Source organism: Tetrao urogallus (genome assembly GCF_951394365.1).
Source record: "Tetrao urogallus genome assembly, chromosome: 8".
Lineage (NCBI taxonomy): Eukaryota > Metazoa > Chordata > Aves > Galliformes > Phasianidae > Tetrao > Tetrao urogallus.
The window spans coordinates 32,865,160-32,892,882 of NC_136821.1; the positions used below are offsets into that span (position 1 = coordinate 32,865,160).

The 27,723-nt window shown below is 43.7% G+C and overlaps 1 protein-coding gene across 1 annotated transcript in view; it reads right to left on the minus strand.

The window, feature by feature from the left end:
* Nucleotides 1-27,723, minus strand: part of ERBB4 (erb-b2 receptor tyrosine kinase 4) — a gene marked incomplete at both ends in the record, with an annotated part of 495,076 nt that overhangs the window by 242,556 nt on the left and 224,797 nt on the right. The window contains one exon of the mRNA XM_079538981.1: nucleotides 6,870-7,056. Within this exon, the coding sequence (XP_079395107.1) occupies nucleotides 6,870-7,056 (187 nt within the window). The remainder of the gene's footprint in view (nucleotides 1-6,869; nucleotides 7,057-27,723) is intronic.

The window sequence follows — 27,723 nt, forward strand, 5'->3', positions numbered from 1 at the left end:
CAGCAGCCAGGAAATCTCTAATGTGAGTCCAGTGTGAGCACAGACTTTTGTGCAACGGCTGGCCTGACAGACACCCTCTGTCCTCTAAGCCTTAAAGAAATGAAAAGTACATCTATGCAAGTTTCACCAAGGGGGGGATGGAAGAAGAAATTAAAAAAAAAAAAAAAAAAAAAAGAAGGCAGAAGGGCTTCAGAGAAGACTGCCCCTTGAGCGATTCCCAAACATCAAAGGAAAAAGCCTCCAGCGTGTTCCCCTCATGTGATGGTTTGCTCCCCCTCCCTGCCTGCAGGCACGTTCCTACAGCTCCACTTCCACGTGCACCACCTGCCTCCAGCCCCAGTACCTGGCACTGTCTCTTCAGAGCAATCAGGATTCATTCTGCGTGGAAAGAAGCTCTTGCAAAGCAGATGGAACCAGCTGGGGAGTACCAGAGCAGTATAGCAGCTCTGTATCAGCCATGCTCCTGTGCAGCCTTCCTGCTCCTTCATCCCTATTGCAGCTACTGCTTTGGCCAGTGCTTCTGTTTCACTATCAGACTGTTGCATTCGGGTGTTTCCCACTTTGTCACTTCTCTTTGCACAGTCATTTCCCTTCCTCTGCAGGTCCAAGTTTCTAATTTTTTTGTTCTCCTCAAGGTTAGCATTTCTGCCTGGACATTTCTGCATTCGTCTCAGCAGTGTGATCAGACTGTCAGATAAACTTCTTATGACTATCACTCACACTCACTCTTCAAAAACTGAGACTGCCACAAAACCACCCACATTGAAACCTTTCATAGTGGTTTTGACAAGAGCAGTCCCAGAGTTGACCAGGCTGGGATTTGTGGCACCACAAGGACCTCATTTGATGAGCAAGCGAGAAGCAAGCAGCCTGGGAGGGAGCTGACAAGCAGCAGCTTGGCCTTCGCCTCCTTCAGCCTGCAGATAGTGAAGCTAAAGAAGGGACCTCACACCCTTGGATCTGGTTTTTAAGTGAGGTCTGTAGGCCTGCCTTGTAGACACATGCTGCGATGCCACTGAAGTGCCTGTGCTTAAAGACGTTTACCTGACACCCGATGCCCAGAGTTCCATGCCCATTTTGAGCCCCACTGCCACACCAGTGCTCACACCTCACATCCCTGTGATGCTGGCACAGCCTGCCACACATGGCAGATGAACCAGTTTGCTATAGAACCCACCCTTCTGCTAGGGAGAGCTGATGGGTTACATTCACCATCTAACACCAGACTAATTATTTTACAAAAGCACCCAATTCCTTGTCACTGTTGCCTGTCAGAAGAAAATAAGAAAATCAATGAAATCAGAAGACTGTAGAGAGAAGGAAAAACGCCACACTGAAATCAGTGCCTCTTTCATTCACCTGAACTGAACAAGATAACTACCAGAGTAACTAGGATTTCCATTCCTAAAATAGCCAGCCCCAACCAGCACAGGCACGGCCCCTTGCTGTCCCAGGCAGGAGCTGGGATGTATTCCTCAGCAGCACTGTCACTACAAACTGCACAATTTCTTCCCTAGTGTAATGCTGATTGCATTTTACTTACGTTGTAGAACAGCTCAGCACAGATCTCTCTGCCAAACTCAAACATGTTGCAGTGCCACCCATTCCTGACCCGTGTGACTGAAATGGAGGGATTACTCTGCTCAGATGTTTAACTCTGCAAAGTGTGTGGCCAGGGAAATCCCCATGCTGCTGGAGCTCATGAGCCGCTGAAGTCAAGCAAATCCAGTACTTTGTTAGGAGCTTTCAGTGTTATTGGATTTATCCTGATTGCCCATGTATCTAAAAAGCTAAAGGGTGTTTCACATATCCAAAACTTGGAGAATTTGAACTACTGCAAAGAAGTGAAAAAGAGAAACTGCCAAGAAAGAGAAAACCAATGACATCATTATTTCACGTGGCATTTTCAGGTGACAATGGCAGCATACCTGGATGTACTGTGGAAGACAGAATGGGCCAATTTAAATTTCAGTTTATTACCAAGTCAGAGCAATAAGGCCAAGTGTTTGGCCTGGCTTCTCTTCCCTGTGGTCCCAAGCCCTGCTTTGGTCACAGGGTAAGTTGGTTGATGAGACCCTTCCCCAGCTGTGAGGTAGTGGAGGCTCATGTGGAACATCCTGCAAACGGCTTCTGATAAACTGGCTCAGCCCACTTGCTGATATGAAATGCCAATAAGTATTTCATAGTTTGTGTGAACATACTGGTAGGAGAGTGAGCAGCAAACAACTTCCAGAGACCAGAGGCAGGCGTTTAGGATACGTTGAATCCTTTGAATATCCAATTAGAAAACATTTACCAATAAAACATTAGTATGAGCTTCTTCTATTTCTTTTTGCCATAATCATTCCAAACAAGGTTGCACATTTCTAACTCTAGAGATAGAATGAAAAAGACAAAAGTGCTTGGAAATAAAGAAAGCTGAGCATAAATGGGTGATCTACAGGTTGCAAAAAAATAAAATAAAATAAAATAAAAATAAAATAAAATAAAATAAAATAAAATAAAATAAAATAAAAAAATCAGACAATCAGACATTAGTCGCAGCATTTAGCACGACAAAAGCATATCTGAGAGACTGTAATATTCTAGCCTCACTGCAATTAAAAATCCAAAGCTCAACCACTGTTACTGAACATAATCAATGTGTGAGTATACATCGCCTGCGGGTGAGGACCAGTCTTAACTTCTGGCCATACACAATGCACCTCTTGGCCTTGCTGAACTACCTGTGACCCCATTACCTGCTGGCTCCATAGGCTGTGCCACAGCACAGAGGAGCTTTCCAAAGCAAGAACAGGCATGCTCTGCATATCCCTCCTTTTTCTCTCCACCAGCTGTGCTGGGATACCAATGCCACCTTCCAACTCCAAGCTGACAGGGAAGGAATGCCCCCAGACAGACACGGAGCGCTGTGCCTGCTTCTGCTAGGCACTACACTCTAACTCCCACAGCAGCCCTGATCGCAGAGGGTACCAAAGGGATTTTTAAACAAATTCCTCATTCCTCCACGTATCCTAGCAACACCTCTCCGAGGTTACAGATGCAATGCCTTGCCCACCTGTTGTCTGGGAAGCCTGAGGCAAACTACAGATTGCTTTCTTCCCAGCTCACCCAATAGTAGGAAGCCACAGAGACCAAAGGATGCACCAGCACAACCAGGGCTCACCCACTCAGGCTGGGAGTCACACAGGCACTGGCATCTCAGCAGTGACTCACCAATGTGCAATACGTGTGTGGAACCAAGGAAAGGTGACAGAAGGGGAACGGTCCTAGCCTCTGCTGCAGGAACACTGGGATCCAGTCACAGTGCTGATGAGCTCAGCCTATTTACAGCGGTCACTTTCCGTACACAAAGATGTTCCCTGCCCTGGGATTTTCCTGCTGGTCAAATGAGATGTCTTTTCTTAGGGCATCACCGACCAAATCCTTTGGGCTGTAATATGCATCTGCCACTCAAACCTCAGTTATTTCAATTCATCATTTATCTCCGTTTATGCAAAGCGGGCAGATAAGAAATTACAGATGTTGCTGCTTTTCTGTACCATCAAACTAATCACCACTAACTCTGCTTTATTCTCATATATTTAAGAAATTCCAGAGTTGCATGGACACATGCAGGGGAAACTATTACCAAGGCCAATAGGGGAGATTAGCTGATCCCTGCTTATTCAAAGATAGAGCATTTGCTGTAGATCTCTGTTACTCATCTTCACTCAGAGGAAAATATGGGATACTTCATAAGTGGTTCTGGCTTGTGAGTTATCCCTCTTTCCCAGCTCATGAAGATAAATGCCATAATGAAATGCAGCCATCAGGTATTCTCTATATTTGGAGTACTCAAAGTGTGAACAATGATTATGCCCTTTCATTGCATAAGTTAAGGTTGACTGCCTAGCTACATGGGAGAGACAGGAATGATTTGCACTAGCTCATACAAAGTAAATGGAAAAAGGTGGCATTCCTTCTCCCTCAGCATCACTTATTCTGTTAATCTCAGGCTGAATAATACATTCAGTGTGTCAAACCTGCACTTTATTTTAACGCTGCTTGGCAGCTGAATCTGCAAGCTGAGATGAGTCCAGCTGAGGTGGCAGCAGCCACTTAGTTGGTTCAATGTCTGTTTGTTTTTGACACTTTTGTGGAATCACTGACTATGTGTTTATAGTAAGTGAGAAATAGATTTTTACAGGCCAAGCTTTCTGCAAGTGCCACATCAATTCTGGGGCCCGCTCCTGACCTGTGCTGCAGTACCACAACTCCCTCTCGGGCTGACAGACATCATGAGTGAGAACAGGATTGTGTTTTCCGTGTCAGATAAAACATACTGCCATCACAGTTGTCTTTTTTTTTTTTATAGCTTAAGGGGGGGGGGGGGAAATCAAGCATTTAAATTTAAAGATGAAATGTAAGTACGTCAGAAATATCTGACAATAAAAACACAGCTGTTAACAACACACTAAAAATAATGCAATGGTACATCACAGGGGAATGAAATCCTGCCTCTGATTAAGACCCGGGACGACCAGCAGGTGATAACACTGAGCATTCCATCATTCCAGGCCAATACCTTCAAATCTGTAGTGCACTAGAAGCCGGATGGATGCAAGCTCCTGGGAACTGCTTCACCTTAAATTCAACGCAAATCATTGGTTGTTTCTAATGTAAACAAGGAGCAGTTGGCAGACACCGGGAAGACCCAGACACAGCTCATCTATTGTGGCCTGGTGCCATTTGGGCTGCTGCAAACACCACTTGTTTTTATGCAGCTATTAAGGCTAAGGATGTGTTAGGAAAATGAATGAAGTAGTAATAGCTCCAGGGAGAGTATCTGCATCAAGAAGCAGGTTGTTGTTTAAAACAGTCAGGTGCATCTTAACCAGTACAGAAAATGGTCAAAGAACAGCTGCTGGAGGGACTCGTGAGGCCCTGGCACATGCTATCTAAAAAATACTAAGAGCATTTTTAAAGCACATACTGGCTCATATTCAGCACTCAGAAGCTATTTTAAGCACTCAGTGGAGACAAGCTAGTGTTATTAGGCACTTCCAAGAGACAATACATTTTGAGCCAAATAATCCCATCAGAGGGCTTTCTAAACACCACCTACATTAGATGAAGCGACTGTGGTGATCTCCTGTGAGGAAAGATTCAAAGACTGAGCTAAGGCAGGCTTTCTCACAGCACTTGAGAAGACAGGCTAGCTTTTCACTGGACAGTCTTGGTGCTATCACAAAAAAGCAGCGTCCAGAGAGAAGCTCTGGAAACAGGCACACGGCCGCTGGTTCAAGAACAAAGTCTTGAGCCAAGGCCTGCAAGATAAGTTTATTCACATTGCCAAGGATCAAAGTAATGGATAAATAATCACTGAAAACACAACCCTCACTTCCTGGCAGAACAACAGCCTCCAGCCCCAAAGGAAAGGGTTACCACCCTTCTCTGGCCTTGGCCTTTCTGTCTCAGGTTTAACTGGACTGATGTATTTTACAAAGCCTCTTGAGACCCACAGACAATAAGAGGTCTATGAAGTAGAAAATTCTATTTGTGCATGATGCTACAGCTCAGTGTTATGCGAGAGCATAGATAGCCACAATGAACACCCTAAATCAGAAGGATGGGGAAAAACTGGAAACAGAATAGGAGAAAATTGGATTATGAGAATAGTAGAGAGAAGCATAGTAGGAATGGCAGGGATTTAGAGACCTTGGGAAGCACTCTGGTATCAGCGTGATGGCCTCGGTAAACTGTTAACAGTCTGACTGGCAGAAAGAACTTGCTCTGAAAGCCTGACAAAACTGTGCTCTACTCCATAAAACAGCTGAAGTCTCCTTCACCGTACTGTTTTTGAAAGCATCACCATACAACTCAGAGAGACACAAACGGGGAACTGCAGGTACTTGCGTACCAGTGCCTACAGAGACACAAAAAAAGTGAAGAGAGAAGGATGCCTAAGCATAGTTCACCAAGTTCCCACCTCTCTGTACAAGCTCTACACCCAGCTCAGGTCAGTGATTTGCTCTCAACATTTAGAGACTCACAGAAATAAGGCCATTTCACAGACACCATAGCAAATGTCCTCCCTTTGTGAGGAACCAAATATAAATAAAATACTTTCAGTGAATTCCTTTAAAAACATCTGCCACTGCCTGCACTTCATTAAGTTGCTGTCCAACATTATACAATATCATACTTTGCCAACTTTTAAGCTCCCAAACCATTCGCTACAGACTCTCAGTTGGAAGAAATACTGACATACTCTGCATCATTATCTAACCATGAATTCACATGAATATAAAAACCATCGACTTAGCTTACCTTTCTGCTCAAAGAAGAAATAAAAATATTTTTTTCACTATATACAATAAACCTTTTCTCTTTGAAAAGGAAGTTCTAAAATGAAATACACCAAAGACCCAGTGACCCTCCCACCCTTCCCTCCCCGCACAACTACCAGCACATCAGCAACAGTGACTCAGACAGAAGCAAGAGCAGAAGGAAAGCTCAAGCTAAGCTACTTGGCCAGAAAATATTTAACACCTAAAACAACTTGCATGCAGTAACCAAGGGCCACTGGGAAACAGCGCTCTTGAAAACTAAGGAAAAAGGTCATCTTCAACAGTACTTTTTTGTTTTAAATACGCAGCCTTTGACCCCAGAAGAGCTCGGTTGTGAACCAGAAAGGAAATGAAGTACCAAAGAGCCTTTCAAACAATTCATAGCTGCTACTGTCTGACGGTGCCTCTGCTGTATGCACAACGCTAATGACTGAGAGCCGTGATGCACACATTCAACAAGCAACAAGCGGTTATTTTTTGAGTTGTTTCTCCCTCCCCCCCCCCAAGTAATCCACTTTATTTACCAACTTCACTTACCTGTCAAATTCTTCAGGCCAAGTTCCCTGAGTCCAAAATTACCATCCTTCCTGTAGTTAAGAAATATTGCCAGAGCGTATCGGTCTTCATAGAGCTTGGTCCCACGAACGATGCGCAGGTTCTCCAGGGGCAGGTATTCAAACTGATTCAAAGCCACCAAAACATAGCCTGTGACTTCTCTGATAGACTGAAAGACAAAAATGAAACAATTAGATTAGGAGCAGTTCATTTACAATTGTTCTGAATCTGTCACACATCAGATGCTTTAACATGAGATCGGGTACAACACAAATTTAAGCTTCAACTTCTTTAATTTAACCATATTTATGTTTCAGTGTAACTGAGATTATTAGCAATACTAGAAAGTACCTTTCCACTCTATAGGGTGAGGCTGAAGGTCACAACACATTGTGAGAGAGAGACCACTGAAAGAGCTCACCATCAAGTAGGAATGGATGACAGAAATGGAGAGCACATTTGGAAGAGTAAAACGAAGCCCATAAGCAATATCACCACCTTATACTGCTAAATAAATGAGATAAATCATTCAGTATTTGCACAGATTCAACCTCAAGTTTCATTCTGAAGTGCTGGAACCACACAAATTCCAGATTTTTAGCAAAAGTGGTATAAAACTATTACCAAAATGACTGCTTCTCATCCATGTCGGCTGAAAACCTTGTTTACTTTAGATGAGCTATGCAGTAACTCTCCTCTCACACCCAAGAATTAGTTGGCTGGGTTGAAAAGAAACAAACAAACAAACCCCCAAGCCAAACAAACCAGAAATACTTCTTTAAAATCTAAAAGGTTAACAAGACGTTCTTGAAAAGTGCCATCTTAGCACTCAATGGAGCCTTGCTGTCGTCATCAGGAGAGGAGACAGTCTGAAGAACGCTCCTGCCCAGAGCTGCTCCCAGAAACACAACTCCTGTACTGGAAAGGTTCCCTGAATACAGTTTTCAAATCTCACCTAATTCTGTAACTGCATCAGCCTGTAAGCACTCCATATGCGTACGTTTGTATGAGCATGTATATTTAATGGGCAAAAATTTACAACCACTTGTCTGCTTAAGTGGATACAAGCTTTTTTTTTTTTTCTTCCCTTTGGCAAAGTCAATACCTTAAACAATACATAATAAGAAAAATTCCGCTTAAAATAGCATGCCCAAACTATAATGAACATGACAGGAACTCCAGTCAATGCCATAACATGAAAACTACACAGGCAAACAATAAGAGACACTGAATTAAATGTGCCGAGCACGTACGGTTAGCAAGGAAAGTGAAAACAGATTCACAGAACAAAGGACAGGCTTTTCTTGTGCTGCATCAGCACTGCTGCCATGATTTCACCTGTAAGTATGCAAGAACCTTTTTATTATGTTTATACAGGTTCATAAGTTTACTGCCAAGTGCAGCAGTATATATAATGAAAGATATATTTACACCATGGCAGTGGCTGTTCTTCTGAAGTCTGATGTCTCTACAGCTGAAGCTGCTCAAAAATCTCTGGAGCTATTTCAAGAGTCACTTGGCATCTAAGCAGAGCACAGTGTCATTACAGGACTTTGATGAGAACTCAGTGACTTCAGCTACGTTGAGATGTACGGTTCAGTAGCTCAATATTAAATGCAGAGCTGCATTATACCCTGGGACACTGATTCTATTATCATCAGAGGCTTTCCAGCACTTTCATGATAGCTCTCTGCTTTTAGACATCTCAGCTTAGTCAATTTGGTCAGGAATTTCATTTTCATTGTACGCAGAAATTTCCTTAAGCTGGCTGTTCTGGATTCTCATTGGTACAAAGGAAATATTGAAATTATAATCAAATTTTCTCCACTCATGTTCCAAGGATACTATAATCATTCTAATTAATTTAAATGGACACTTTAAACTTGGAATGGAGTCGAGAAAACATTAAAAACAGTTCTAAAACTGCATCTGACCAAGTCCTCCCTGCCAGCTTTTGTCACTTACAGCCACATTTTCTATTTTTAGAGCCCATCTTATTCCTTCCATAGAGCAAAGCACACCTGAGATGGCCCTAGTTCAGCATGGCACTGCAAACACGTGCACTACACGTACATACACTCACCAGAAACTTCATTCCCAAAGTTCAAAAGAAAAGAAGAAGAAGAAGAAGAAAAGGAAATAATAAAGGATGAAGTTTTGTTGATACTGATAGCCTGAGAGGCCATACAGACTCTCAGAGCCTCAGACCAGGAAAGACCATCCAACTCTACCTCCTCCCCTGCAACTCATGCTGAGCTTAGCCGTGATTTGAACTTCCCAACCTTTGTATACAAGGCTGAACACCGTGCTGCTTCACCTATCTTAATGCTCTCTCACCTGGGTAAGATTCATGTGTCCCACTAGGAAGGTATAATGACTCCTTCCACACCAAAAAAGGCAGGAAAACCAGCACGTCCTGAAATACCTCACGCCTTGCAGCAGCCCAGCCCCACTCCAGCAGAGCATGCAGAGCACCTCAGGAACCGCCCCAAAATGGCGGCTGCCACGCCTCAGGAACTGCCCCAAAATGGCGGCCGCTGCACCTTTGGGCCAAGCCCAAGTGGCAGGTGTCACATTTCAGGAACTGCCACAAAATGGCGGCCACTGCACCTCAAGCGCCGCTCAAAATGGCAGAAGCAGTTCTTCACAATCTGCCTCGGCGTAGCTGACATGGCACCTTAAGGGTTTTCATAGGTCACAAAATGGCAGAAGCTAGGCCTCACAGTCTCCCCCAACATGGTAAACACCACATCTCAGGGTTGGCCCCAACATGACAGCCACCGCACCTCAGGAGCCACCCCAACATGGCAGCCACCATGCTTCAAGGGCTGCCTAAGATGGCGCCGCAACCCTCAGCTGAGCCACAGTCGCATGCAAACAAGCACTCAGCAAACAGATTGCTCAGTGGGGACAGGAGCAAAACAGCTTCTTGGTGTGAGCGCTGAGTATCACCATCTGGAATTTGGGTCCTTCAACCAGGGACAGCACGGCTCCGTTCAAGGACAATTTCTTTTGCACACTGTGTTTCATTTTCAACATTACATACGCAGAAGGCGAGCAGAGAAACCAGTCCTCAAAATGGCCTGCACAGAGATCTTTTCTTTTCTGAGGTTCCTTTCTAGTGGATGAGCTATGCAAAGGAACTCCAGACAACCTGCTCCCTTGCAAGGTAAATCCCAGGTGTGTTAGTTACAACTCATACTAGCTGAGCACAGGCAAAGCATTTTAAGCTCCCAACAGCCAGAGTTATCCTGCCAGCAGGGAGCAAAAGATGTGAATGTTTCCAGCGATCTTAAATTGCCCTCTGGTTCAGTCAAATGAACCTGAGTGAAACGCAGCAAAATACCAATGAAAACTTTGTTGTTCCACCCAGGAACGCGGGTCAGTGCCTGGTGGAGGAACCTGGGGCTGTTCATCAGCACTGCCGTGTCCTCTTAACATCCACTAGGGAGGCTCTGCAGGCTTTTCCACCAAGAGAAATAGAAAGGGTGGAGAATGTAAATGAGATATGCATTGGGAAGAAGCCAAGGGCCCACTTTTAACGCCAACTGTTGCAAGCACAGTGAGCTCTGTTTTGAGGGAATATCCATTTCAGGACGCACCGGCAAGGCTCCTCGTGCTTCAGCTGCCAGCAGAAAGCAGACATCTGCTGAGCCGGGTCCAAGGAGCTCCAGCAACCCTGCAATGTGGCCCACATGTTTTGTCACGACATGTGAAATCCCAAAAAAGTCAGATTTCCAAGTGACACAAAGGGGAAAGTATTTCCTAAGTGCATAGTCCTATTTTTTTTTCCCCATGTCAGTTAAGGTCAGTGTGCCACAGTGAAGTCAGGAGCTCAACTACCATGAACAGTTTCCACCATGTCATCTGTTTCAGAAGCTTTTCGTGTCTCAAGTTAACCTGAAAAGCACATTTCACATTTTCCTTTTTGATCAATTAAAAGCTAAGCATTCATATCACTTAGAGCAAAACCAAACCGGATAAAGTTGCTTCCTGTTTTTATTACAAGGTACGTCAATGGTGCTCTTAAGGGGAATGCTGGTGAAACTTTAGACAAGTTCTCAGGGCAGTCGTAATATTCACCTTTATGAAAGGCAGCCAAGCATGCTAGTGAGTGCACTGATCATCTAAAATGCCGTCGATTCATTTTCATTATTTTTTGCATACATTTTCACTGATGCAATGCCAATGCACTGCGTCATCCACTGTGACAATTTAAAAATTAACATTTGCTAAATTAGCACAAAGTGGTCTCTAAGCAGCTACAGCATTTATGGTGATAACTCTAAGGGAAACAATAATATCCACGCTGTAGCCATGTGGAAATCGTCAGCCTGGTGCACTTTATAAAGCTCAATCAGCTGTTGCATGCATTGCTCATTGACGATTATGAATTCTTAATGGCAAGATAAACTGAGATTTTCAAAAGTTCAGGTGACATGTTGCACTGGATTCTGGCATGTGGCTGCTGCAAGCTTCTTTTAAAGCCCCATTCGCAACCACAAGAAGTATTTAGCACATACTGATATTTCTCATGTCTAAGAGGATGCTTCACTTTGAGGCAATGTCAAAACTGACACGGAGCACACATGTCAGGAATGCTGTTCCAGAACAAGCTCGTGTCTTGTCTCCTTCCACACCAAGTATTCTTCAATTACGTCAACATTCATGAAATTGTGATGTTAAGCCCCTCCGAGCACCACCAGTTTTTAGATATGAGGTGCAAGCTTCGGTGAAAATCCCTCAAGTTTGAGCGCACTGACGAATATCAGAACACAGATTGTGAAAAATAGTTTTCTGGTGCCTGATCTGGAAGCAAGTAGTGTATCATAACTGGAGTTGCCTTGGCAGCTACAGAGAATTTATTATCCAAAACACTGAACTTGTTTAGACTCAGGTTTGTTACAGAAAAAGAACAAGAAGAAGAAGAAAAACTTTTGGCAGTTTTTTAATTTGCTTTAAGTAGTACTGAAGGATGTGACTGGTTGTCATTTTGTGAAGGCATGTACCTGAGGAGCCTTGTGCCACGACTGCAGAACCAAACCATGACCGAATATTTAAGACAACCAATAGCAACTTCACATTACTCTTGACCTCACGGACACGTTGACTTCTTTGTTAATACGTGTTACAAATGATCAACAATATCTTCAGCAATAGATCAATGGATTGAACATCACAACAGCTTTCCTGAAATTTAAAGTGGCAGTCGGTGAGAAACAGATTTTGTTATGTCATTAGAAATTTGCAAGTGAACGTTTTCCCACACCTTAGAGAAACCATCTTTGGAGCAGTTGAACCAAAGGTGTGATTTTGGAATGGCTGGTGTTTACATTTTGTTATTCCAGGAAAGGGCCTTGTCCTATGGGAAGACTAGAGAATTAACGGTGTAGCTATGTACCTGTTGCATACCTGAAACAAGTAAGACAGGCTCTGAGCTAATAAAAACATAGAACACAGAAACTTTTTAGGCTTACTTCAAGATCTGAGCGTCCCCTTTTGCTTCCTGCCTAAAATACAGTTCCACTGTTAGTGTACTAGCTAAGGGAGGGTCTGACTTCCAGGTACACCAGCAATGTATCGTCAGCTGGTTACACTGAGTTACATGATGATTGAGACAAAGCTTTCACTCTGTAACAACCCAATCTCCAGGACAAACTGTCCCAGGGAAAGCTATGGATAACCATATATTTAGCGAAAATCAATAAGGATTTTGACATTGTAACTGTAAAACCTGATTGGCCTTCAACATATTTGCAAAGTGGTTTCCAGGAGAGCTTACTGCATCATCTCCCGAGGGAAAATTTGTCACATATCAGATCAGAAAGATTAAAATCAAAGCATTGTGCTGTTAGAGAATGCTTCCCCATTTGGGCTGTTTAGTAGTAGCTACATTTTGCAGAAACTGAAAGCGTATCAGCTTAGAGATGCCCACTCACAGAACTTCCAATTGAAGAGATTAATGCCTTTTGCTTTCTCTGCGTTTAGGAGCTTCCATCAAGTAAATTTCACTTTCCAGGTGACATAAAAGTGCACAAACTACCACCTCATAAACAAAATAATGCCAGCAGTCTGGAATGGTTTTAGGAAAGTAATAGCCTTGGGAAAACACACTGCCTTTTATCAGTTTGCCTCAGAATAGCCAGAGCCTGTGAGAAGAGCTCGAGGGTCTCGGGATACTTTCACTGGGAAAAGATGAAGTGAGGGCTGACTTACCAAATGTTGGCTGACACTGCGAGCCAGCAGTGTGAGTGCTACCAAGTCAGCATCTGAATCAGCACTGGTCTTTCTTGCAGTTAGTGACTGGAGCAGAGGTGTTTTCCTAATAACACAAGGGGCCTTGACCCCAGTTGTAACCTCCACTGTGCAGTGCTTCTAGGCTGTTTCATGACTGCACTGCTACGGGCACCCTGAGATGACTCTGTGCTGAACCAAGCCAATATATTTATTTTAGCTCAAGATAGCATCTACAAAAAGGAAAGAGAGTCTTTGGTTCCTTCTTGTTCTTAATTATTTGTGACGCTGTAAATCACTGTCAGATTTCCGTTTGTGTCTAAGCTGACCTACATGTTGGGAGGTTGATTTGGTCCTCCAGATAAGGAAACAGGTGTGAGAACACCAGGGAGCCCATCCAACCAGCATGCCCAAGCTTCCTTCAAGGGAAAGAGAGGGAAGGCAGAGAAGGAGGAAGAAGGGGAGGAGGATGAATGGCGCTCACAAAGTCTCTTCCAGCTCAGAAGCCCTCCGGGCTTCCCTAGCTTAAATGCAGCCTGAGACAGCAGCCAGATGAAATTTTACACAGGAAACAAAAGGAAGAGGTGAAAAAGGATGCCCTTCCCATGATGGCAATGAAAGATCAAGTGTCTGATCAGGAAGAATGCACCCAACAAATGATGTACAGGCTGAACAGCGTGTGCAGAATGACACAGCGCTTCGAGAAAGCTGCCTACGGAGATGCGAGAAGTGTTTTATGTGCATTTAACACTAGAAAGAGGCTTTATATATTCCTCTGATAGATGATGAGTGACAGGCTTTGTGCATCAGACATTGAGATTTCTTTTCCTCGTATACAGCCAGGTAGTTTGGTATGAATTACTGTCGAATCCATGGTTAGCCTGGTAAACTAAATACATTTATTAAAATTTCTCCACTGTATACTATGGAAGCAAGAGGAGATGCTAGTTGGCTTGTTTCCCACTCCTTGGAGTGATGCAGCCAATTCACCATCCCAAAGATCTGATACAGAGCTTACCAACAGAACTACTACACATCCCCATTCAAAATGCAGGTGGAGGAGCCAGGCCACTCCTGATGCACAAGGCTGCTTCAACCTCTGATCGCAGGAAGTAACTGCATGTAGAGAAGATGAGGCAACCGTGTCAAATTTCAGCTAAATAACCTCAGTCTGAGCTTTTGGGCTGGTTTGTTGTTGTTTTTGTTTGTTTGTTTGTTTGTTTGTTTGTTTTGCAAGAAGCAAATGTCTGGAAAAGCAGTATTTTGTTGGTTTTTTTTTTTCTTGGGAGAGCTTTGCTTTTCTTTACCAAGAAAATCCTCTCTTAAAAACAAACAAAAAACAAACAAACAAACAAAAAACATTCAACTTGTTTCATTTGTGCAACAATCACTCTTTAATGAGTATTTTAAATGCATTTCCTGGGAAGAAACAACTTTATTGGCACTGTAGGACATTTTTGCACACATAAATTAGCTGATATTGGAGCTGCTGCTGCTTGTTTCTCTCTATTGAAGAGGAGAATCTTCATTCAAATATTGGATTTTACCAAATCTGTTTCTAGCTGAGCACGTACAAATACACAATCTGAGCTCAGCATCACACCTTCCAATAGAAACTATTTCAGACTCCGTGATTCTCTGATCTTCAAGAATAGAAACCCTGGAGAGAGCCATTAATCGCTGGCTTTTGATTAGGTTTATTTCCATTAAGATAAAAAGTGAAGAGGCTTCTTGTTTTTAACGACGTGGTTTTCTTTTGTTTATCTAGATGCTGGAGAAAAGCTCTGTTATTCAGGAGCTAATAGATTGTTGAAGTCTCCTTCAAGCATAGATCCCTAATTTATATGATACAAGCAATGAGTAAACCACTTACATTTAAATTCTCAAGCATTCTCCAGGAGGGACGTGTAAACTTCAGATACTGAGATTATGATGGGTGATAACAACCAGAAAAACAACCTCTAATCTGCAGTGGCTGAACTAACCATACAGATAAGATTTTTCTCCGCATTGATTTCATTACTTCTCTTCCAGGTGGGCATGCTACAAACTTCTCCCACTCAACAGCTGCTTCCAGAAGGAGGCAAGATGCAGAGCCTTACAGGAGATGGGTGCAACCATGTCCAGGATTTTTAATAACCAGATAATCAGTTACCATAAATATGCCATAGTACCTTCTGAGCCAACGAAGAAGCTGTAGTTTTGCCAATGCTCCCAAACAACATTTTTGTTTAAATTACAGGTGAGTGTATGGGAACGGAAGAAGCTGGAAAAATTCTACATAAAATGATTTCTCTCTTTTCCAGGAAAAAGACCAGAAAACACCTTTATCTCTTATAAGGAAAGCACTAAAAACTGTAAAGGAGAACGTTCCGGAATAAATGCTAATTTTACAAATGGAAATGGTGAGGAATAGGGCAAAAGATTAGAGAGGGAAGGGGAACTGCGTGTGATCGGGAGCACAGAAGGACGGAACACATTGTTCGTAACAATAAAAAAAGCAAATTAAGGTAGCCATAATTCTGGCATTATCTGATTTCTGAGTGCTTGATTTTATAGTCTTACTGCTTATTGCTTTTTTTTTTTTTTTCCAATTTTTTTGGTGGTGTATGGCAGGAAAATTGTACTACTCAAAGTAAGATACAATTTCTTTCAGTACTTATCACCAGCAAATGATTGGACAAGCGATCTTTCGCAAGCAGCTTAATTAGAGGAAACCTCTATATTTAATAGTGTTCCTTAATGTACTGAATCACACACAATAGCTTGTTGAAGAACGAAAAACAGAGGGGTTATTGTCATAGCCAAGGGTGGAAAAAAGGCTCAGTCATTGAAGTCATCACAGAAACAATGTTATTAAACTGCAGCTGAATAATCTCAAAGGAGTTCCCAGCTGATTGACAATGATAAAACAACGCAGGAGCTAAAAAGGGACCTTCTCTCTTCACCTGCCTTTTATTAATGCTCTTATTACCTCTCCCTCAAAGACAGAGGTGCTATTGTACTTAATATTAAACACAGTTTCTCAGTCTGTACATCGAGGGCAGCTGCTCTGCACCCTTAGCTGGGACATGCCCTTTGGCAGGAGGGGTCCAGCAGCCTGAACCCCAGAAACTCACCATCCACTCGTAACCCTGAGATGCTGAACGTAGCCTAGTTAGCCTGATTATATAAAAAGAAAACAAAAAACCACAAAAACAATTCAGTCTGGGCTGAGTGGACTGATTTTGGCCATTACTGCCTCCGACTCCTTCCCCCCACAGAGCACAGACGGGATGTATCTTCCCCAGAAAGAAAACTCTAGGGGTTGAGTGATCATTACAGCTTAGGCTTGAGCACAGCTAGGGGAGATGACATCGGAAGGCCAGAAGTGGTATTTCATATCTATTAATTACTTTACAGCCTCTATAATACATAGGAAGTTCCAGCTACTGTGAGCTATCAAAGGTCAGACTGTCATGAAGTCATTACAGGCGATGCTGCCTTCACTTAGCACGTAATTGCTGAACCTAAGTATATTCCATACCACCAATAGGAAAATGAATTATTTAAGTACTCTTAACAAACAGTATTACCACTTTAATTGCATTGGTATTAATTTAATTCTAAAAAGCGCCTTAGGATTTTGCAGAATCAAATTTTGTTACTCTGGAGCTTTTAGAAAATTCAGAGCAACATACGTGTGTGTATATATATGCAGCTTTGTATGCATTCACACTTATATATTTTATGTGTGTTTTTAATAAGTGCGTGTGTGTGTGTTTGCATTCCTGCAGGATTTCTTATCGTCAGATCTCTGTGTGTCTAAAAATGCAACCCTTTGGTAGTTTCCTCACCAAACCGCATACTGCTGTGAGACGAGAAAAATCCTGGATAAAATGACAGTTTTTTCTCAGTCAGGCAAACCCAGCTCTCATTCTCACAGCACCCAGCCTGACTTGAAGGCTAGATAGACAGGTATAATACCAGGTTAAAGTTGCAGGCATTTCTAGCTCTAAAGGACTTCATTTTTTCCTTTTTATACAATCTTCATCTACTTGTAGCTGCCAGCTGGGAAATGGGAAGATGGAACCAGGTCGGACTGGCTTACTGCTGGAGATGCAATGAGAGCAAATATACACCCAGTGCCGGCCCTCAGTATCCATACCTGCGTTACCCTATGTTTCCAGAAGTTGCAGCCAGACAACTGCTCTCTCCATATTTCTCCATAGCCTCTGCTGATGCAATTATTTTTAGCTAGTTTTTCTCCTCCCTGTTTTCTCACACAGTCCTACACAGGAGAGATACTCAGATTTGTAACAATTCATTGCTCAAAGCTTCTCTGAACTTCGGTCGCCTTCTCGCATGGTCCCGCTGGTCAAGAGATGTCTTTGCCCTCTGTTCTGCTTCCTGGCCCAATCCTCCCAAACTGAGACCCACAAAATCACCAAGGTTGGAAAAGACCTCAAAGATCACCCAGTCCAACTGTCCACCTATCACCAGCAGTTCCCACTACACCACATCCCTCAGTACAGCATCTAAACATTTCCTCAACACCTCCAGGGTCAGTGACTCCTCCAGCTCCCTGGGCAGCCCATTCCAGCACCTCACCACTCTTTCAGAGAAGAAGCATTTCCTAACATTCAACCCACATCTCCCCTGGCACAACTTGAAGCCATTCCCTCTGGTCCTGTCAGCACTTTAACATGAGAAGAGGCCAGCTCCCTCTTGCCACAGCCTCCCTTCATACCCCCACCACACTCACCACTGAGGCTCTTAGGTCTCATAAACATCTTACTGAAGGAATAAATCCATTCCTTTTTATCGAAGTGAACTCATCCAATAGATTTATTTATTGACTACATTTATTTGGAGAACATTAAGTTCAACACTAAGTCCTGTTTCTTTGAAGTCAATAAAAACCATTTCATAGGCTTTGCATCGTGCCTTTAGTCAGTCAGAGAACTATTGCAAAAATCATTCGGTCATATAACAACCTTGCACAGGTATTTCCAGGAGACCTTCAAAACAGCCTTTTCTATCCCTGACCGCCATTTGTGCTGCTCAGAATGCAATCCACGTGCTCCAACACTTGCGAAAGTATATTTATATAACTATAGGCTGACATGTTTGGCTGTCCACTCATCTGAAGACATTTGTGTTGGAGTGTGAGAGCTTGCACACACTGTACTTCATATTTGGAAGTCCCACACACTGGGGGCTGGAGCGGCTCATGTTTAGCTCCATAGCTCACACATGCAGCGACGTATTCACATTCGCAGTATTTTTCCTAATGAGTTTCCATGCTGGTCGACCTTTTGGCTGAATATGTGGCATCCCACCTTCCCAATGTCTGTTACATTACTTTCCTATCCCTGTTTGACCCTGCCAGTCCACGATTACATGATACTAAATTAAAGCATTACAAACCAAGAGAGAAATTCCATTCCCTCCCTTGCAACCCTCCCAGCCCTCAAGTACATTTGCCAGTGTGAATGTCACTGCAAGAGCTCTTGGCTTTGCCTACTGTTGAATCAGAACTTGAGAAAGAATGGAACCGCCACCTGTTCACACCTTCCCAAAACCAAAGGCTCTTTATTTCACTTGACATTTGCTTTTGTGCCAGCACTTTCCTTTAGTTCAAGCTGCTCCCAAGTATAGGCAGCAATTAATAAACTACTTGGTATCTTGTTCTGCTAAACTTAAGCAAACCCAGCTCAGCTCTTTTACTCTCCTCCTTGAGAGGCTCTCTATTACCTTCCATCAGCCCAGTAAGTCAACACACTGCTTCTCTGTTCCCCTTCTATTAAAAAAAGAAAGAAAAAAATCATTATATGTCCTTTCCTTTATAAAATTGCCTCTTTTTTTCCCCTCTCTTGTCCGTTTAGACTGTAAAGATCTGTGTCATACAGTGTCCCTACACTGCATAATGAAATTCTCAGCTGAAAGGAAGCTGCAAAGTCAAGAGTAAAACACAAATTATCAGTAGTTTCAGAAAAATGGTCGTGATCTTTGCAAGTCAATGCTTAAAGCTTAGTAAAACGAGCTGAAAAGCAGCAGTTCCATATAAGCATTTCTTTCCAATTAATCATTAAAACAGAGTCTATCATGATGTCTGCACATCCTGTACTACAAATACCAGCAATCCTGCAATTTCTAGTGGAGGTTCATTGCTTTTCCACCTTGTGTTTCCAGCAATTTGGGGTGGGCTGACATGAAGCCTAAAGAGTACTATCTAAAGCCTATCAGCATCTAAAAATACTATCAAAATGGTTCAAATGGTTAACATAGGGCTTCAGTAACCCAAATGACCAGATTCATAGCAAGCTTCAGGAAAAAAGAACTGATTCTCGGGCTGTTGACAAAGCACTGTAATCTAAAGCATAACATCTGCTGGAGAAACTCCACTACAGAGGTCTTTGTCACTCTCATTGCAAATATTAGACTGAAAGACGAAGATGGTGAAGGCACTGGAGGCTAAATCTCCAGCTCGTTTTCACATCGTTCCTCATTCTGCTCTTTCCAACAAGGCAAAATGCGTTTTCCTTTTCCTTGCAGAAAAATTCACAGGATGCCTACAAATCAACACATCCTTTGCTTCGACTGTTCTCAATGAGATATATAACTAAAGCTGAATCAATTAAAACAGACAGAGAGCTAATAAAGCATAGCTTTAAGCCAGAATTTCATCATCGCTCCCCTAGGGACCAAGAAGTCATGGGAGATACCTGAGGCCAAATTTACCTAATTGTTCCACAATAAATCCTTATGTTTAATCACAGGCTGTTTCAAAGGAACTCCCAATAGTTCTAATTAATTAGCTTCATGCTATATCCTTTCATAGAACTGGAAATATTTCACCACTCTTACCTTCGCCAGCAAGCCACCACTGCTCAGCACTGCAGAATACCAGAGGAGTGGCACAGGTTTGAGTGGGCAATGGGATTGCACGTGTGCACATTTGTGTGCCCATGAAAAGATGTGCTGGGCTGGGCTCGGGTTCAGATCAGACTTCAAGAATGTTCTGCAAACCACGCAGATCTTGTCCCATCTCTGTGTTGCACATAACCCCACACGGCTGCTGCTGTTGCAATGCGGATGGAAATGCCTTCTTTTCTGCCTCAGGATGCCCTCCCTGGCTGATGTCAGTATGTCAAACTCCATCAATGTTCCCAGACTAAAAGCATTTTAAAGGGAGAATGATTTAGTCAGAAGAGAATCTTTGGGTAAAAACTTTGCGATGCCTTTCTTTAAAATTATGCTTTATGCAAAACTCCTGCTGGCTCCTATTGTGGAGGCCTGCATCTCCAAAGACCTCCACAGTGCAGTCTTATATTGCCATCAGGCAACCAGAAAGATGTAAGAGAAAAGAAAGATGCCTGAGCCTTCATTTTTTAACATCAAGATTCATTGCATTTTGTGTCTGCAGAGCCCACTCGCAGTCTCTTGAGAGGCTGGAAACATTTCCTGCTTTGTCAAGAAGCAGCTCTCAGTGTAAGCCTGGAACGAGCCTGGGTGGCAGCCCTGGCTTTAGGCACGGAGCATCCCAAGACTCCTACTGCCAGAATCCAGCTTGGTCTCTGCAACAGGAGAACTGCTGCTTTACTCTCTGAAAATTAAATAGTCACAACATAGCATAGTATGCTGTGGTCAGTCAAGCCCAGCCAGGCTCCAGGACATGAGAGCAAGGTTTGGCAGTGGGTCAAGGTGTAGGCACATCACCAGAGCCACAAGTCTGCCTGAAGGATTGGTCGGATCCCGTATGATAGGCTCTAGGAATCACTGTGAGACATTCACACCCTAATCACAGAAAATCAGGAGATGGTGACAGACAACAAGAGTGCTGAATTGCTGTCTGCTCCTCGGCTCCCAACACTTTCCCCGTTCAGCGTGCTTGTGAATTTACAGAGACAAATTACAGAATGCAAAAACTGCCAGATGAGGTTAGGAAGTATGAACACAAGACACCAGAAAGATGCTACGCTGGTTGCGTGTCTTCATCTTTTACACTTACTGACTGCCTTCCCCGGGTCCTGCTTTTCTGAGCATTAGTAGGAACCTCTCCAGCAGCTGTTAAAGAGCTGATGGTGCACAGGGCTGCCAAAAATCCTTCCTGTTCTTTATGCTCCGATTGAACTTTCCTCCTCAAACCACAACACCTGGCTAATCAGCATCAGTTACATTTCCATACATTTAACACCGGCTGCTTCTGAGACACAGCTAAGGGCATATGTCCCTATCTAAGCTATGTACATACACAAGGCAACTTGCTGCAAGGAAAACAGGGGTCAGATGAGGAGAGAGGGAAACAACAGTGCTGCCTTCTAGGTGGGCAAAAAGGCTGACATGACAAATCTTCCCCCTTGATCAACTTATTTACCTCCTTGAAAGCTCATGATGACAAAGTATCTGAACCGGAGCAGCTCTGGAGCTGAGATCCCTCAGCGTCCACTGCAGTAAATTATTGCCTGGCTCTGCTGATGGAGATAGAGAGAGGTGATAGTGTTCCATAACAAAGGATAAATGGTAATATCCACCATTTCTTTCCACTCTTCAACCAAGCTGCTAGTATAGAGTGCTTAGATTAGGAAGTCAGTGCTATTAAAATAAAATGGCTTTCTCCCTTTCTTTATTTTCTCCCTAAGGTGAACAATGGCTATAAAAAAGCCATAGATTTCCTAATAAATACTAAACTGTGCTAGAATCAGATAACTGAATTTATGCTAACTTCTAAAATGCATTTTTTTGCAACAAACAGTTATTCAGATATCAATAAACATTGTGCACTTTATCATCATCCTGATGGCTTTTCAGCTGGCAAAAGAGCTGTTTATGTAATGCGCCTTCAATTCCCAATTTCTCAGTATCCTGCTGCCGCTATTCCCACCCTCTCCTCATCTGATTTCTGAAGCGGGTGTGCATTGCTGCTGAGACAACTCTGCTCCTTTCTACTTTCTCAGCACATCACCTGGAAGATAAACTTCTGCTCGTCAGGTCACGGCCGCAGCCGGGGGAGAAAGTATGGGAGACAGAGAACAGTTCCTCCAGTCCTGGAAATACTGATAGAACTAGAGATAACTCCATGACGTGGTTCCGCTTTGGTAGCCAGGGATTTAATTACACACTCCAGAAGGACACAGCCATTAGCATATGCATGAAATGCAGTACACAGCCTTTTACAGAATGCCTGTAACTACTGCAAGGTGAGAAATGATGGTTCAGGGAGCGGGTAGCGTGGGAAGAAGGAGGCAATGCCCATGCAACATCAAAGCAGCAAAAGAAGGCACTCTGAGAGCAAGATCCCTCTAGTCTTCAGTGCTGCGTGGAGCTCGATACAATAGAAAGGATGCAGTGAAAGTGTTGATTAGAAACAGGGCATGGCTTCTCTTTCTCAAAAAAAGCACAAAGTGATGCTTACACTGAGAATCTGCTCATTTTGCATAACGCAGGCTATCATCAGGGGAAAAGTGCTGGAAAACCTGCTTTGATTCTCTGTGCCATGCACTGTGAACGTCGCTTGAGGGCTGCTGGCACCTTGGCCATCCCCAGGCAAAGCACTGCCCAGTGCCCACTTCCCCTCTTGCATAGGAAGCAATTCACTGACTGGCCAGCACGTCCACCAGTGCTCCTCCTCGATCCTCCCTGAGCTTGGGCTTGGTGTTAGATATCTGGCACAACACAGGTCCTCTCATCTCCTGGTTTTGCTGAGCGCTTCCTAGTGGGGATTTTCTGGTAGCTAATGGTTAGGGGAAGCTCAAGCTGCAGCAAATCCCTCTGAGGGGGTCACTGACTCAAATCCCTTTCATCTGCCCAGGTGATTATTTTTACAGACTGTGTTGGAATATATGGGCATCAGAAATTCTACTGGACAAATTTGGTTGAAACTAGACAATGCAAGTTAAAAGGGAAGGAGGCTGAATAGCACATACTCATAACCTTTGAAAGCTTAAGAAATCAGGCTGCAGAAGGATGGGCAAAGGGAGGCAGAACTGAAGGAACTGCAAGTTTCTACGTTTATCCACCCATTTACTCTTCTCCCTCTCCACATTCAAGCCAGAAGCCATGAGGTGCTGGAGTGAGCTGACTCAAAAGTCATTTATGATCTTGATCTCCAGCTTCGAAAGAAATTCAAGCGGTGGTGATAGCCTGCTAACAACGCTGGAATATTGAGCCCATAAACTGAATCTCCTTGGACTACAAAGACCACTCCCTGAAAATCACTGCAAATGGATATGGATGAGCTGATGTGAGGCTCTGAGCAACTGACAGTGTCAACGGTGACACAATTACATGATGGAGGTCATCCAAATCTCTCTCCAGACTCTTGAGACAGCAGAAGATTGGAGAAATGAGGCACGACCTGGAGGAGAAAGGCTTGGAAAGGAACAGGCCCCTGTCTTCTGTATGCTCTGGAGTTGTGAAGAGATGGTGACTAGATACACTATTGTATTAGGGGCCTTGGTCAGATGTGAAATAAGCCCTGGGACAGGAGCGGCCCCAGGAGGCAGGGCATCCCGGCCCTAAGCTGTAGGTGTAGGAGGGAAAGGTAAAACGACTGTGGCTGGAAATGGCACACCATGATCATGCAGTGTCACAGAGAAGTGCCAATGCTGGAGCCAAGACGTCAGCACAACCTGGTGCTTACTTCCAGCCTATGCCTGGCCATACAGCTCCGAAACGCGTGATCTACTTGGACATGTTCAAAAAGTGTTGCTTATAAAAAATGTCAGTGATTGAGTGACCAGAAAAATGTAAATAAAAGAGCCCTAAATTGCATCATTTGAGTAAATGTGTATTTATACAGTTTGGAAAGAAAAGCCTTGTTATTCAACTGTTGGACAGCAACAGCGACACAGGAGCTGTTCTGGTTTATAATGCAAATCATGTAATTTAGGACACGCATTATGTGTATTAAAAATGCAAAGTGAGATCCATGTGAAATGCTGTTAATTTGCAGTAGCCACTTTTCAAAGTATAATTTCTCAAGCATTTACATATATTTTTTTTCAGAAAAAATAAATAAATTAAACACTATTTAGAACATTTGCCATATCTCATTTGTTGGATCGCAATACTTTTCAGCTACAGAAACACAAAAATGGCAGTAAAACCTGGTAAATTATTAATTTCCTTTTTTTTTTTTTCAGTCAAATATAAATTAAAGTTTTCACTTTCTAATAGGCCAAACATTTTTAATTACTAACAATCTGACTGCAATTGAATTATATGATCTTGGCCAAATTCTGGCTTTGAAAGAGTATTTATGCTGGTAAGAGAGGCACGGAGCAGAACAGCCAGCAGTGAGCAACTTCTGTTCAAAGCAGAGCTGGGTGCTGTGCTTCAGCTCCAGCCCAAGGACTCAGCTCCTTGCAAATAAGTGTATGCAGTAGGTTCCCACTGCAGTGCCACTCCAGGTCACCTGCTAGTTAAGCATATATTGCTGCATCTCTATAAAGTGTGAAAACAGTTCATATGTATGCATATACGCAGTTTAGAAAGGGATTTTTTTTCACTCTCGGGTATTTCTCTCTCCAGTTTTGCTGGAATTGCTCACAACCTGAACAAGCTGGCTCTCAGGCCTGGGCAGCCACTGGCCTTAAGCACTTCTCACTACAACTGAAGGTCAGGGCCCTCCCTGCACGCACCAGCAGCCAGAGGCCGGTTCTTCTCTTGTGTGATGCTCAAACCTACAGCTGAGTCAGAGCACAGAAATGGGATCTCTGGGTCTGAGCCTTAAGCCCAGCACTGCCACGGCAGAGCTGTGAGTGCCCAAGGCAAACCGTTCTGGCACAAGCGCCAACTGCGCGCTCTCTAATCCAAATTCTGCCATACTCACTGGGGAGCAAGAGAATCCACAGGCTGTAACGATGTTTGGATCATGCCCAGTAATACTTGGTAGCTCTCTTGGAGGTTATCACACAGAAAGTATTATTTAAACCTAACTACCTTATTATTTTCCCAGCAGCATGTCCAACAATAACCCTTGAAGTGGTGAAGCCAAGCCACAGTCTTTGTCAGATTAACCTTCCTAGAGGCCTCCTAAAATCAATTGTAAATGTTAGCTCTGAAGGAGCAGGCAGATAAAAACTGGTTTCTATCCCCCCTACTAACTTTCATTTCAAGATTCAAAACCAATCCAGAGTCCCTTTACAAATCAGATCTGAAAAATGCTGCTTGATTATTTTTTAAAGAGCTCGAACTAGGTCACCAAAAATAGAGTCTCTAATGGGCTAAATGTGGAAAATGACTGCTCAAAATTAACAAGTTCCTGGGCTCCAGGACTACACAAAAGCTTTCTGAGTAGATTGCTTGCAAGCACACAAGCTGTATCCTCTGCCACACATGGCAAAAGCCCAGCCTGCCAGATGCTAAGTGAACATTTGTGCAAAGCGCAGTTTTCCAAAAACCATAATTTTTATTCTTAGAAAATAACTCTCCAGCTTCTTCCCCCCATTCAGAAGTGCTGTACAAGCACCAATGCTGAGGCCAGCAGGGCCAGGATGGAGCAGAGGCTTGCAGCTCCCACTGCAGTTCTCAGGCTGCTCCCGAACATGTGGTAGGGACAGCACCCAGCCCCTGGCATGGGTGACCCTTCAGAATGCTTCCTTAAGAATACAACTTCGTAGGCTGCAAGTTAAATGGTTAGCAAGTCCTACAAGGCAGCCTGCTGAACCATCACTATGTTAGAAGAGGTGAGACTGCAAAGCAATACACCTTCTTTTCAAGGCCCATTGGTACGACACACTGTCACGTTCCCTCTCCCAAAACAAAGGACTAGCCAGCACATCACCCTGACCTCTTCCAGCACTGCCTTTGTCTCCCTGCTTCAACCCAATCCTGCTTTTAAGAGGGATAAAGCCAGAGGACACATCCTGCTCTGGGGACAGTCTCTGCCCTCCCTCTGCTAGCACCTCTGTGACGGAACACAGCATCTGCTATTCTCCTGCATGTCTCTATCCAGCCAGGTGGCTCCCCAGGCTGGGCTTGCTTGCTCAAGAGCACAAGCAGGGCTGATTTGGTTTGTGCTGCCTCTTGGTTTCACTGTACATGCCTACTGGACTGCATCTGTCTCAGAAATGTCACTTTCCTGCAGACAGACTGACCTTTAAAAAAAAAGCAAATCATTTAAAAATATATATATAAAAATCTCTGATTAAAGCCCAGCCATATGTTTCAGAGAACTCCATCTCTTCAGATTTTCCACCTACACAGTGAACACCGTACTGCACTTGTCCTCTTGCATTACGCCCCGTGACATGATGGAACAAGACATCGATAACAGCGTGATGTGAAGTGTAAAACAAAATGAGAAAGCTCTAAACATATCTTTCTTTCTGAAGGCTTCTGTATGTAGAGAGTGGTGATCTTGGGGTACTAAAAATCCGGGCATTTTCCCACCTCAGGAGAGGTGGCATAAAAAACAAGGTGGGTTAAAAAGCAAGCAGAATTTGGTGCCCTTTGCTCTTGAAGCAATTTTATCTTTAATGAGGTCAATAGTAATACTGCATTATTAAAATCACATGGAGATGTTAGGATACGTTTTCTCCCATCCCTTCCATCCCACCACTGCCTCTCGCTGCACAGGGTGTAGGAGTCTGGTCCTGCAGCCAACACTGCTGTGGCTTCCCGTGTGGGCAGCACACTGCAGAGCTCTGCAGAAATTCATGAAGGGTCAGCATGATACGTTTCCACCAAAAATGTCCGTAGGATTAACATAGTTTAGACTGTGGGCATTAGTGTCACTTCAGCATACTTGTATGTGTGAGTGAATGCTGTTCAGCTGGCATTCATTTTCTGTACATGGCCGTGGGAGGTTTTACAGGGGTAGAGCGGTTTTACGGGACCACAGCCCAAAGTCTGCTCAAATCACCCACTGGACTCAGAGAAAGGACTGCCCGCATTGCAAGTGCTGCCATTTCAAGATGTTTGCTCAGAGATTCCTCTGTCTTTATCGGAAGCTGATAGCTTTTAACACACTGTGATATCCTTGTTACTACTTACAGGGTGAGGATTCACGCTTATCTCCAAATTGGAGGAATAAGGATTTGATGGGTAAGGATAATGGATAAGGATGGATAAGGAGCTGGATAAGGATCTGGTTGAAAGGCCACAGACAGAGGGTGGTGATTAATGGCTCTGTGTCCAGCTGGAGGCTGGTAACAAGCGGCGTCCCCCAGGGGCCTGCCTTGAGACTGGTGCTCTTTAATATCTTCATCAATGACAATGATGACAGAATTGAGTGCGCCCTCTGCAAGTTTGCTGATGACACCAGGAAGGAAGACAGAAGGGATGCCATTCAGAGGGACCTCCACAGACTTGAAATGTGGGCCCCGGGTGAACCTAATGAGGTTCAACACAGCTAAGTGCAAGGTTTTGCAACTAGGCTGAAGGAATCCCAGGCATCTACGCAAACTGGAAGGAGCGTCCTTGAGAGCAGCCCTGCAGAGAAGGACCTGGGGGTCCTGATGGATGAAAAGCTTAACATGAGCAGCAGTGTGCTTTTGTAGCTCAGAAAGCAAATGGTATCCTGGGCTCCATCAGAAGAGGGGTGGCCAGCAGGGACAGGGAGGTGATTGTCCCCCTCTATTCTGCTCTTGTGAGGCCCCATCTGGAGTGCTGTGTC